This window comes from Abramis brama (assembly GCF_963993115.1).
Source record: "Abramis brama genome assembly, chromosome: 15".
NCBI lineage: Eukaryota > Metazoa > Chordata > Actinopteri > Cypriniformes > Leuciscidae > Abramis > Abramis brama.
Window position 1 is genome coordinate 35,140,346 of NC_139977.1, and position 12,982 is coordinate 35,153,327.

Sequence of the window (12,982 nt, forward strand, 5' to 3'; positions counted from 1 at the left end):
TGTATTCATGAGGTTTTACAATTTTGTTTAATGTTTTAAATTAATGAAGCCACTGTAAACTTTATCATCACATATTATACTGTTATATATTAATGCTATCATATTTTGTGCAGGCATTAGCTTACTTCATTGTCACTGCTAAATACCTAAGTATAGTGGTATCCCACAATGTTTCCCACTGACACACCCCTAACTCTTCAAGATCGGGGTTAAAGAAAATCCTGAGCTTCCTACTCATATTCTCATCATTGTGGTGGCGTTCAACTTGTAAATACGATCTTTATGACATGACTTGAATGCACCAATAGCTCTAGCTTAATTAGGGACAATCCATACAAACACTCTTTGCTAAAATACATTACAGACTGTCACAGTAAGAAGTTATTCATCCTGTATCAACGCTAAAGGCCTAACCACTGCAGTCAACACCTTGGAGTATCCATGCTGTTAAATAAAAGTCTGTAGACAAGGGTTAGGGTTAGGGTTAACCTTAACCCTTAATTTCTAACCCAGACCCGGTTTCACAGAGTTTAGATTAAGCCAGGATTAGGCCTTAGTGCATTTAATTAGCTTTTAAAAATGTGCCTTAGAAAAAAGAAAAAGAAACATTACTGGTGTGCATCTTGAGACAAAACAATGGCACTGACATATTTTAAGATATGTCAGTGCAAGTTGCTTTCAGGTAAAACAGCTCAAACGTGCATTTTAGTCTGGGACTACAGGCTTAAACCTTGCCTGTGAAACCCGGGGTATATGTTGCAACTTGTATAGAATTATGCCAATGTTACCAAAGTGTTGTGTTGGACAGAGGATTTACCCTATAAACCAACAGGTTGTGTAACAGTGCCACACAGGGTGAAAAGCAAGTTGACATTATTAGGCATAAGAGTGTTTCTAAAGGAAAGGTCAATATTTTGTTAAAGTGCAAAAGGATCATTATGGGTCACATGAATGTAACTCTAATGTTACCATGATACCAATCCATTAGTTTTTCATGTAGGTAGGTATACAGAATTGTATATGAATAGCCTACATATGCAATGTTTGCTCTGTTTAATATATAATATGTTTGCTCTTTTAAACTGCTGTTTGGCAGAGCAGTGGTAAATATATGTTGTTATACATGGTATATATTATTTGTGTAATTTATTATTATTATTTATATGTTATTGTAAGTTTATTTTTTTTTATCATGCACTGCAATGAAGACACCATTTAACCAATTGATTAAATATAACAGCCATCTTACAAATACAACTAAATAAATAGCCGTGCACATTTTTTTCATATTCTTTCTTTTAAAACATGTAATCTTTTCCTGTAATTGCAATGTTACCACATTATTGGCTGTCTCTTCGAGTTGTTTTGAGCATGATTGGCTATTCAGACTGTCATCCAGGAATCTGGCCAATGGCAGCTATGCGCGCCTTTTACTGGTCAAGTTTGAAGTTTGAATATTCGTCTGTTAGAGTCTGTGTGTGTGTGCGCGCTGCTGCTGCTCGGGAGGATCTTCAGTAGCCTACTAGCCTCCTTCGGTTCTGTGGCTTTTACATTGTTTAAAACATGGATTATTTTGCATCGTACTGTTACATTTTTATTTTGAGCGAGTTGCGGGATGTAAATGGACAACGAATTTTAACAACGTAGCCTACGTGTAACGGACATATTGCAATCTGCGGAAGGTAAATAACTTTATTTTATATAAAAATACATTCTGCTACATCAAAATATAGTGTGTTAAATTGAGAAGCTAATTTTAAATGCGACTAGAGCAATATCGATATTATGTCAATGTTTCAGGCTGCATGTGTAACGTTAGGCTAAATATTGTCAGCTAAGTTAGTTTTTGATAAAAATAAATAAAAATAAACCTCAGCATAGTCTGAGCTTTACAATGAGTGAACTGAGAACATTGTGTCTTTATACAGAGAGGAACTCGAACCACACTATGAAAACTAGGCTTTTGAATGATCGCGGGATATCGGCCTAACGTTACCGTCAAAATGATGAGTCATCATCATAATATGTTTTTGAGCTGGTGAGTAAAAATTTGCAAGCTTTTTATGTCTCTTTTAGTAAGTAAATACAAATAGCTAATAATATTGCTGTATGTGTGTGTTTCCCATTATCCAGGAATTTTGGGAATAAATTATCCAGCCACATGATCTTCAGTTGCGGTGAGTATTGTCATAGTAAAATACACGTGAAATAGAGGCAGAACATGTAAACTCTGCTCAAAGGCACACTGGTCCAAACCCTCCAGTCAAAATTGTACCTGTCTTCTTGATATGAGTTTTTATGGGCCTAGCTGACCCAAACATAAATGTCCTTTCAAAATGAAATTATTTTCAAACCTGTATGACTTCTGTGAAACACAAGAATGTTGGGAATAAAACAACATTGGAACCCATTTTATGGAAACAAATGTTCCCAATGTTTCATGATAACAAAAGAAGAACATTCTACTTGCAACATTTTGAGCATATTTTGGGAATGTTGCTAAAGTTAAAGTTGTACAATGATCTCAATATAACATTGTCCCAATGTTTCATGATAACAAAAGAAGAACATTCTCTCTGTCACGTTAGGGAAATGTTTTGAGGATATCATTGAGAGATGAGATGTTGAATGTTCTTCAAAAAACGTTCTTCTAATGTGACAAGTTAACACAATTAGAACATTTTACTTGCAACATTTTGAAAAAATAAAATAAAATAAACCTCAGCATAGGAGCTTTACAATGAGTGAACTGAGAACATTGTGTCTTTATACATAACATAAATGTCCTTTCAAAATGAAATTATTTTCAAACCTGTATGACTTACTTCTCTGAAATACAAGAATGTTGGGAATTAAACAACATTGGAACCCATTTTATGAAAAAAAACCAAACAAACAGTGAAGTCATTTCTCAAGATATCTTAATTAAGGTTATACAAAATAAATTCATACAGTTTTGGAACAACATGGAGTACCGGTAAATAACGATAGAGAGTCTATTTTTTGGATGAGCTGTTCTTTTTAGGACATGTTCCCAGGGTCCTTTGCTAAATTAACCATGGTTTTTATTATAGTAAAGTGTAGAAACAATATTTTTATGGTGGATTGATTACAATAATTTATTACCATTTAGTTAGTGTTGCAAAACCATGGTTAATGTTAGTAAGGGTTCTCCAGATTTATATAGCCTAACACTTAAGGAAAACATAAAAAATGGTCCTATGTCACCCAGATCAATAGTCTGTTAACACACATTAACACACTTTTTACATTTTCTTAAGATCAAGCATTGGACCAATGTTTACGGAGCAGAACAGGCACCAACAGAGAAACAAGTCCATCACTAGTAAGTATCCACTGCATTTTATAAAACCGTAGTCAATTTTAAACGCACAATGCACTCCAAAATAAAAATGATCTATTTTTTTCTCCCTCGTGCCAGATTTATATCTGTCCCAGATTTATATCTGACTTTCTTTCCACAGAGATTTTTAGAAAAATTATCATTAAAGAGAATCATATAAAGAGAAATGTGGGAGGAGCTTGAATTTATTGCCTAGCCCTGTTTGTTTGAACCGCGAGAGCCGTCAAAGCTTATGCTACTCCTATGTCATGCACCGACAAGAGCCTTTTATAGTCAACACGTCGGACGCAAGCAACTTGCACTTTTGCCCCCACCAACAACGCATAGTATTGCATACAACGGTGCGTCGCGTATCAAAAACTGGGACGACACATTTTTCTACTCATAGACGCATATGGCGGCCGAAGTGTAGTGATGCGTAGCCTTGCAGGCGCATATGCGTATCGATGCGTTGACTAACTCTTTGGGCGTAATTTGACTTGCATATGGCTGTCTGCTGGAAGCTAGTTATTTAAGTCGATAAAATTATAAATATGGTAGGGCTGGGGGAATTAACACGTTAATCTTCGCGATTAATTTGAGATGCTTAACGAGTTTATAAAAAAAATGCAATTAACGCAGCACTTTTTTTGCCTCATTTTAATGACTTCCTGTTGCGGAAAAGGCTGCAAAATATGCCGTCCCGCCCCTCCGTGTTTGGCGATCAGGTTTTATTCTCGCGCAGCTTTCATGAGCGGGTCTTTTCCGCTCCGCGCTCTCCATTCCGTGTGTGTGTGTCGGCGCACTGACACACACACACAACACTGAGCAAACATTGAGCTCTTTGCTCAATGTTCTGCTCCGTGTTTGCGCTGCACGTTCTGCTCTGTCGTTAACGGCCCAAACGCTCCAATCATGTACCGATCACGCACTGGAAAAGCAAAGTCAAATAACGTGAAATTTCTCAGTAGTAGACTTCTGTGAAATAGCCCTACTGAGCTGGTATAGTCATGCTGACAACAATGGTAAAATTACCTGCTCTGATCACATGCTCTTGTAATAATAGCTTTGTAGGACTATGTTTTATTTTGATAATTAGAAAAAAAAATTTATAATAATAAATTGTTAAATTTATTATGTTGATTGATTATTGAAAATAATAATATATTGATATATTGATGTTTAATATTATTTTAATACAGGGCTATTTTCTGTTCCTTTTTTTCCTTTTTGTTGTTTAATTAGGTTATTCTAAGTTTAAATATTGATGATTACAAGCTTGGGGGAAATGCAATTAATTGCATTTAATTACAGCAAATTGTGTAAATAATCAGTTACTTTTTTTAATCGATTCCCAGCCCTAAAATATAAAATATGGATATGTTTCTTACACAAACGCATCACTTCGCTTCACCTTTCGCCTTTATTAACCTGCCAGAGCCGTGTGGAGTACTTTTATCATGGATGGATGCATTTTTATGGACTTGTCAAAAAAATCCCACAGGGAGCTACAGAATAAGAAATCTTTGAAGTCCACTTTTTTACTGTCTGTTTCCATCAGTAAAATTACAGTTGTTTTTTTTCTCTCAGAATTGTGAGGCAAGAACACACAATTGCAAGAAAATATCAGAATTGTGAGCTGTCTTTTTTACTCCCCTCAGAATTCACCCTTCGAGGGAGTTTGATTGACAGGTATTTTTTACATTTTTATTTTACCAAAAATATTTTTTTCTAAAAAAATTACACAAATTAAACGTTGAGACTTTGTTTCAACTTTCATATCAAAAGTAACCTGCTCTGTCTTGTCTCTGCGTTTAAACGTTTCAGCGTTTTTTCTGTGATCTGCAATGTATTTTTCATTGCGTGACAACATGATGTGTGGCGTGAGAGCGCCATGGCTTGTTGGACATAGCAACAGTAACTAAAGGGGGCGGGTCTTTGCAAATTGCATTAACCATGGCTGCCTGTTAATTATCACTGGACTACTTCGCTCTCGCATCTCCCAAAAGTAATTTTTTTTTTGTTTTCTTGATTCCATTTGAATGGTTTAATTAAATTGCTATAACCAATTATTTAAAATGTAATGATTTAAGCAAAACGTTCTTCAAAGGTTAAACCAAACTTTTATTTGACGGATTGCCGTGTAGACCTTTGAGTTTCTCTGTGTTTTATGATATGATGATAGTTTTTCTCAAATGAAGCTAAAATGCTGCTGAAGTGACTCTCAGAGCAGCTGTATTGATGAAGTGCATTAATGTTCTCATATAGAAACGACAGCAAAAAAAAATAAGCCAGAATTGCTTTTTTTTCTCAGGTTTTACTAATTTATCCTGTGATTCTGACTTTCAAACGGCCAATTGCGAGTTTATATCTCGCACTTCTGAGAAAAAAAAGTTTGAATTGTAATTCGCAATTACCTTTTTTAAAAATTGTATTCCATGGCGGAAACAAGCTTTCATATGCACAGACAGTAGCTCACATTTAACATGCAGATTGTGCGCACACAGAAACCTACTGGAGCACAAAAAGTTAGTGTCAACTAGAGCCCGACCGATATATCGGCGGGCCGATATTATCGGCCGATATTAGGCATTTTCCTAACTATCGGTATCGGCATTTATAATGGCCGATAAGTTAATATTTAAAAAAAATGCAGCGTGCAGTGATTTATAAGGATGGCGCTGCCAATAAAGCACCTAAAAGCTGTCACAAAGAACAGGCAAAAGTGGCAAAAAAATAACGGCCGCGTCCATGTAGACACAGTGTTAAAGCTCATTCTGCTACGTTACAACATCAAGCAATATTCCAATAATTTATGTAATTATAACACTTTATATAGGGCCATTTTGCATTAAGAGTAGCCAGATGGACACGCCAGACGCGACACGTTCAGAATTAATACACTTTTAGTAAACTACAGAACAGCGCGAGCGGGAAGCGGCGCACCTCACAGGCAGAGAATGCGTCCGAGAATGGACACTGCATTAGTGATATAAAACGCACACACACAGGTCTGTTAAATTAAGCAATACTTTTAAGGTAGTCTAATATTTTTCTGACTAACAAAATTACTGACACAGTAAAGGGTAGATTTAAATAAAGAAAAACGAAATTTAAATAAAGAAAACGAAATTTAAATAAAGAAAAACGAAATTTAAATAAAGAAAACGAAATTTAAATAAAGAAAAACGAAATTTAAATAAAGAAAAACGAAATTTAAATAAAGAAATAAAACTAAATTTAAATAAAGAAATACGAAATTTAAATAAAGAAAAACGAAATTAAGTTAAATTAAAAAACGAGATTAATTTAGATTGATAATAACGGGTAAAAAGGCTAATACATTTTGTTTCTATTATTCCATTTTCCACAATGTCAAAGCAACACAGCTTAACCCAAAACACAAGCTCAGACATGCACTTCGTCCATACAAACTCCGCTGTTCTGCGCTCTAGCCAGAGAACACTCCCGTTGCTGGAACACTTGCAGCCTAACTGTAAGACAGTTCTATTTCTAGCTTGCATGCGTTTTCCGCGTGGCTCGAGCCGCGCCTGAGAGACGCGTCTCACGCAGGCAGTGTGCAAACTCCAACCTGTTAACATGGGAGCCGAAATAAAAACGGCCATGCCACGCAGTCAGTGTGTCGCCGGCCTTATTCAAGCGCGAATGAGAACCGTTTCGCGGGGGATCCCAGATGTGAAAAAAAAAAAAAAACGAATGTCAAATTTTCAAATCGAATACCAACCCACCGAACGAATATTCTAATATTCGGGTCCAGCCTAGTTTCACGTTTAGTACATTTTGCTTACTACTTATTTAAAATAGTATAAAACTACTGTACATATGTAATTATAAACGTTTTCATTATGATATTATTAATTTTACTTTACTAAAAAGATCTGAGTTCTTCCTCCACTGGTAGATATTAGAGAAATTAAGATTAAAAATAGAAGATAAGGTTTTGTCAGTGACACTTTTGATATATTTATTGATACAAGTTATGTTTTAAATAACGTGACTAAATTAAAAGACAAAGTCCTTAGTGAAGATTATGCAACAGTATTTAGAATATAATATAATATAAAATGCAATGCAAACTAGCTTGGTTACAGCTCAAATTCTCATTCTATCATTCACCCTGCCTCCATTACATATCTTTGTCACACAAGTGTTTGATCACCACATTTGAGTGATCATTGCAAAACGTTTATATATTTATTCTGTTTATACTGTGTATTCTATACAGTACCCATCAAAAGTTTGTACACACCAATTGGAAAGTGTGTCCAAACTTACTGTACTATAATACACATAAATAATATTGCTACTGTATTATAATATACACATAAATAATATCGGCCGATATATCGGTATCTGGCTTTTTTTTTATCGGTATCGGCATCGGCGCCCAAAAATCCATATCGGTCGGGCTCTAGTGTCAACACTGTCCTGTGATTTCTCAATAAGAAACAGAAGTTATAGCATATTTTTCTTTCTGCTTTTGAAGTAACTAAAACTTACAGCTTAGCTAATAGCAAAGAGACGATTCACAGGTATGATTAAATCACACTAGAAATTGTTCTATCTCAAATGCAGTACTACTTTATCTGTATCTGATTTAAAACAAGCAGAAATCTGTAAGAAATGTAACAATCCATAGACAATATAACTGATGAAAATGAGCTGTTACATCAGAGCAAAAGCATCGTGGGCAGTGCTGTGACATGCTGCAGCTGTGCTCAAGGCTACCTGAGTTCGAGGTTCACACTTCTCAAGCCAAGTTTGTAGTTTGTTAAAATAATTTAGCCTCTAGTTGTGTTATTAAAGGGATACTCCACTTTTTTTGGAAATAGGCTCATTTTACAACTCCCCCAGAGTTAAACAGTTGAGTTTTACCGTTTTCGAATCCATTCAGCCGAGTTTCTGATATTTGGAAGAATATCAGTAACCAGACAGTTTCTGGTCTCATTGACTTCCATAGTAGGAAAAAATATATACTATGGAAGTCAATGAGACCAGAAACTGTCTGGTTACTGACATTCTTCTAAATATCAGAAACTCGACTGAATGGATTCGAAAACGGTAAAACTCAACTGTTTAACTCTGGGGGAGTTATAAAATGAGCCTATTTCCAAAAAAAGTGGAGTATCCCTTTAACATGTATATAATGGATTAAGTATATGTTTTAAATTACAGAAACAAAATAGATACTCATAAGGTATCATATTTATACTTTTAAATAAACTAATCTAATTAATTTCTGATTAATAATTAGGCTGGCTAATTTTGAAAGTTTTCAAAGTCAATATTGCTTGTGATCTTAATATGTAATATGTATTTGTATTATTTTTGTTTACACTGTTGCATGATCTTCTTTTATAGGCTATGAGGAAAAACTCTACCATGCACACAGAGAATGGAGCTCAATTCTGCTAACTGGGATAGCAGCTGAAAAAGAAGAAGAGAAGAACAGTAGAACACCTATTAATGCAGATGACTTTATTCTTTTTCTGCAAGAACCAAGACAACCAAAGACTGATGATGAGCGCTCTGAGCAAACAGCAGTCAAGACGTGTGATTGCACATTGGACTTTACTGAGTTCTTCATTTAATGTTGGGCATCTACTGTACGCAGAACTTCTAATAATTTATGTGAATGCCATTCATAAACCTGTTAGATTTTTGTTTTATTTTAGAGATTAATAAAATTGTATGTTTTAACAATGTTATAGCTAAGCATTTTTTATGTTTAAGAGAACATTTTGGGAACAAAAATAAAACTTCCCACTAAAAAATTTATAAGAATGTTAAGTAGTATTTTTAAGAGTATTTTTAGAGAATGTTATCCTAACTTTTAGAAGAACGTTCTAAGAATAAAAATAAAACTTCCTGCTAAAAACTTTATAAGAATAAAGGGATAATGTTCTAAAAATGTTATGATTAAACATTTATAGAAGGTCATCATCACAAAACATTTTTAGAGTGTTCTTAGAGAATGTTATCCTACCTTTTAGGAGAAATAATGTTCTAACAATATTATTATTAAACATTTTTATAATGTTGTAAAAAAAAATGTTATCTGAACTTTTAAAAGAACATTCTGGGAACAAAAATAAAAACACCCCCTGAAAACTTTCTAAGAACGTTAGAGAATAATGTTGTAAGAATGGTACACCTAAACATTTTAATAATGTTTTTAAATAATGTTATCCGAACATTTAAAAGAACATTCTGGGAACAAAAATAAAACTATCCGCTTACAACATTATAAGAACGTTAGAGAATAATGTTATAAGAATGTTATTACTAAACATTTTAATAATGTTTTTAGAAAATGTTCTCTAAACATTTAAAAAAACATTCTGGGAACAAAAATAAAACTACCCGCTGAAAACGTTCTATGAACATTAGAGAATAATGTTATAAGAACGTTATTACTAAACATTTTAATAATGTTTTTAAAAAAATGTTATCCGAACATTTATAAGAACATTCTGGGAACAAAAATAAAACTACACGCTAAAAACATTATAAGAACGTCAGAGAATAATGTTATAAAAATGTTACTACTAAACATTTTAATAATGTTTTTAGAAAATGTTCTCTAAACATTTAAAAAAACATTCTGGGAACACAAATAAAACTACCCGCTGAAAACGTTCTGAGAAAATTAGAGAATAATGTTAAAAGAATGTTACTACTAAACATTTTAATAATGTTTTTAAAGAATGTTCTCCAAACTTTTAAAAGAACATTCTGGGAACAAAACTAAAACTAGCCGCTGAAAACTTTCTAAGAACGTTAGAGAATAATGTTAAAAGAATGTTACTACTAAACATTTTAATAATGTTTTTAAAGAATGTTCTCCAAACTTTTAAAAGAACATTCTGGGAACAAAACTAAAACTAGCCGCTGAAAACTTTCTAAGAACGTTAGAGAATAATGTTAAAAGAATGTTACTACTAAACATTTTAATAATGTTTTTAAAGAATGTTCTCCAAACTTTTAAAAGAACATTCTGAGAACAAAACTAAAACTAGCCGCTGAAAACATTTATAGAACAATACATGCTAATGTTCTTAGAACATTTTTAGAACAAAAAATTTCTAGCTGGGATGTAGCCTACTTACTACATTTTCATGTCAATCTGTGTTCGTTTTGACCACGACCGATCTAACCCGTTAACATGCACTGCAAAAAAAAAATTACATCCCCAAGTCAAAAATTTCTAGTGACTGATCACATCTAAATTTTTCAGTTAGTCTGATAGTCTGATTATTTCTCATTGCGCCAATGTTAACAGACTATTGCAACAAGAATTGCACTTGGGCCACTTTAAAAATTTAGATGTGACCAGTCACTAGACAATTTTGACTTGGAGAGGTTAGAAATTTTTTACAGTGTGGGTACAGGAAATAATAGACTAGGCCAGGGGTTCCCAAACTTTTCCATGCCAAGGCCCCCCAAATACCACTAGGTTCTGGCCAAGGCCCCCCTTAGGATGTGTTATTGAACCCATCGACAATACTACGGCACGTGTAGAAATAAATAAATAAAACATCTAGTGAACATCAGATTATGTGATGGTGTTTGATACCAGCCAATCAGAAAGATTATAGAGATGCACCGATTACAATTTTCAAGGCAGATTCCGATTTTTCATTGAGTTTGACCTGTCGATACAGATTTTAGCCGATTCTGATTTCATTTTTTCTAACCACTTTACAGCACACACAAATATTTTATATTATATATATATATAATAAAACACCACTTTTACCCAAACTGATTAATAAAAACAAGTTTAAATGGATACATTTTCTATAAATATTTTTGTCTTCATTTTCTTTTCTGACATAGCCTAATCCAGTTCTTGTTCAAACACACTATACATGCAAATTATGTGCATTTTAGGTAGGCTACTTTTTGTGTGAAATCAAATTTATTTTGTCCATCAAAAGTGTGCTTTCACTTTAATTGAGCGTGAGCAGCGCAGCAAAAATAGACTCAGCGCCGAAACCCTCCGCTTCACTACTGCTCATGCGACGCTCCTGCTTGACGCTCACGCGCTGCTCCTGCTCGCGGTGTGAATGCACTCACTGAACATGCACGCCGAAAAAAATTCGCGCTGCTCACGCGCCGCTCGCGGTCTGAAACGGCCGTAATTCACAAGATTTCCAACATGTGCGTTATGTGTGCATGTGTGATGCTGATGTTGCGCGATGTTATTCATGCGCGCCCGAGTGCATTTGAATCGGCATATGTCAGACTGAAAATCACGTGAAAATCGGCCAATTCTTGTCACTAGCCGATTAATCAGTTCATCTCTAAAAGATTAGCATTAAAAGTATAATGTTCAGATAGGCTATGCAACAAATTATTATAATGTTATTTGATAACAATACTCATATTAGCAAATATTTATTTTTTAACGTTTTTTTTACTTTTTTTCCCACTTTTTTTTCAACTTGCTGCGGCCCCCCTGGCGCCCCCTGGCGGCCCCCACTTTGAAAACCCCTGGACTAGGCTACTCACTGCAAACGGAGCGATGGCACTCGTTGTTTAACCCCTCCATTCCCATTACTGGGGTCTTCAAAACAATATCCAAAGCAAACTTTTTTTTTCTTTTTTACAAACGAAAGTTACCATCACCCTTTAGAGGTTCAACCCATGCATCATTATCATAGTAGATCTAATGCTCTGTAAGGAGTCAGAATAATCAAGGTTACTTTCAGATCACACCTTACACACAATTTCCTTTGTGTGGCAGCGTTTTTTTCAGCTGCGTCTGTCATGCATTTCCTAAACGAAATCTTTTTTTGTCATTTTGCGCTGCACATTTTCAAATAGAAATTCGATCAGGCAACAACATGGCATCTAGCAAATTTGATACCAACTCACCATGAAAGATAGGTCGACCATCTGACTCCAAACATGCTCGATGTTTCCACAGCACCACAATGAGCGTGTGCAATTCATCACACATTTCCATGACATTAATGTGCAGGTGTTTAGGTTGAGTAGTCACTCTGAATATCACTTTCAATTCGGTTGTCAACTTGTCACATCATATCTTGCGCATTTCAGGCGTATTATTGTGTCTCTGAAGGCAGAACCTCAACAAACATGTTCTCGCAGACACAGCCCAGATAGCATACATATCCGGGCCTCATCTGGGCCAACTATGGCACATGTGGCTCAGTTCTGGCAGCGGCAGAGGTTATATGGGCCGTCTCTGGCCCACACACATCAAGCCGATTTTAGTGTGAGTCGTGGCTTGCTGTTCATGGGCCAGATCTGGCCTGTGTGCGACAAACCAGTTTTAGGATTGTTGTGTGTGGGCCAGATATGATATTTAGTAGGGGTGTCCCCGACTATGGATTTTCATAGTCAAATCAGTCAAGTCTTGCCTATAGTCGACTAATAGTCGAATCATGTGTAGGCCTATGGGGCTGGGGGCGGGGCTTTAACTTTTCAAAGCCGCGATGTAGCCTACAGAAAATCACACAAAGATATAGCAGAAAATGTATAAAAACATTTTGGATCAATAAAACTAAGAAATAACATAAATAACTCCAGAAAGGCCACACTGCAGACAGGATTTGCATTTCACATGCAAATCAAATTAAATCGTCTAAA

The 12,982-nt window shown here is 35.0% G+C and overlaps 1 protein-coding gene and 1 long non-coding RNA gene across 3 annotated transcripts in view; one reads left to right on the forward strand and one right to left on the reverse strand.

Moving 5' to 3' along the window:
* Positions 1 to 12,302, reverse strand: part of LOC311096823 (uncharacterized protein) — a 116,828-nt gene extending 104,526 nt beyond the window's left edge. Inside the window, exon 1 of the mRNA XM_084136226.1 lies at positions 12,245 to 12,302. Coding sequence (XP_083992352.1) covers positions 12,245 to 12,265 — 21 coding nt within the window. The 5' untranslated portion in view covers positions 12,266 to 12,302. The remainder of the gene's footprint in view (positions 1 to 12,244) is intronic.
* On the forward strand, positions 1,474 to 9,072 carry LOC311096974. Of its 2 annotated transcripts, XR_014609178.1 has the most exons (6): positions 1,541 to 1,682; positions 1,929 to 2,038; positions 2,134 to 2,177; positions 3,282 to 3,346; positions 4,934 to 5,035; positions 8,726 to 9,072. It is a non-coding gene; the product is annotated as an uncharacterized lncRNA (long non-coding RNA). The 2 variants fall into 2 exon arrangements; XR_014609177.1 differs by lacking the exon at positions 4,934 to 5,035 and having other exon boundaries at positions 1,474 to 1,682.
* Positions 12,303 to 12,982: the final 680 nt, after the last annotated feature.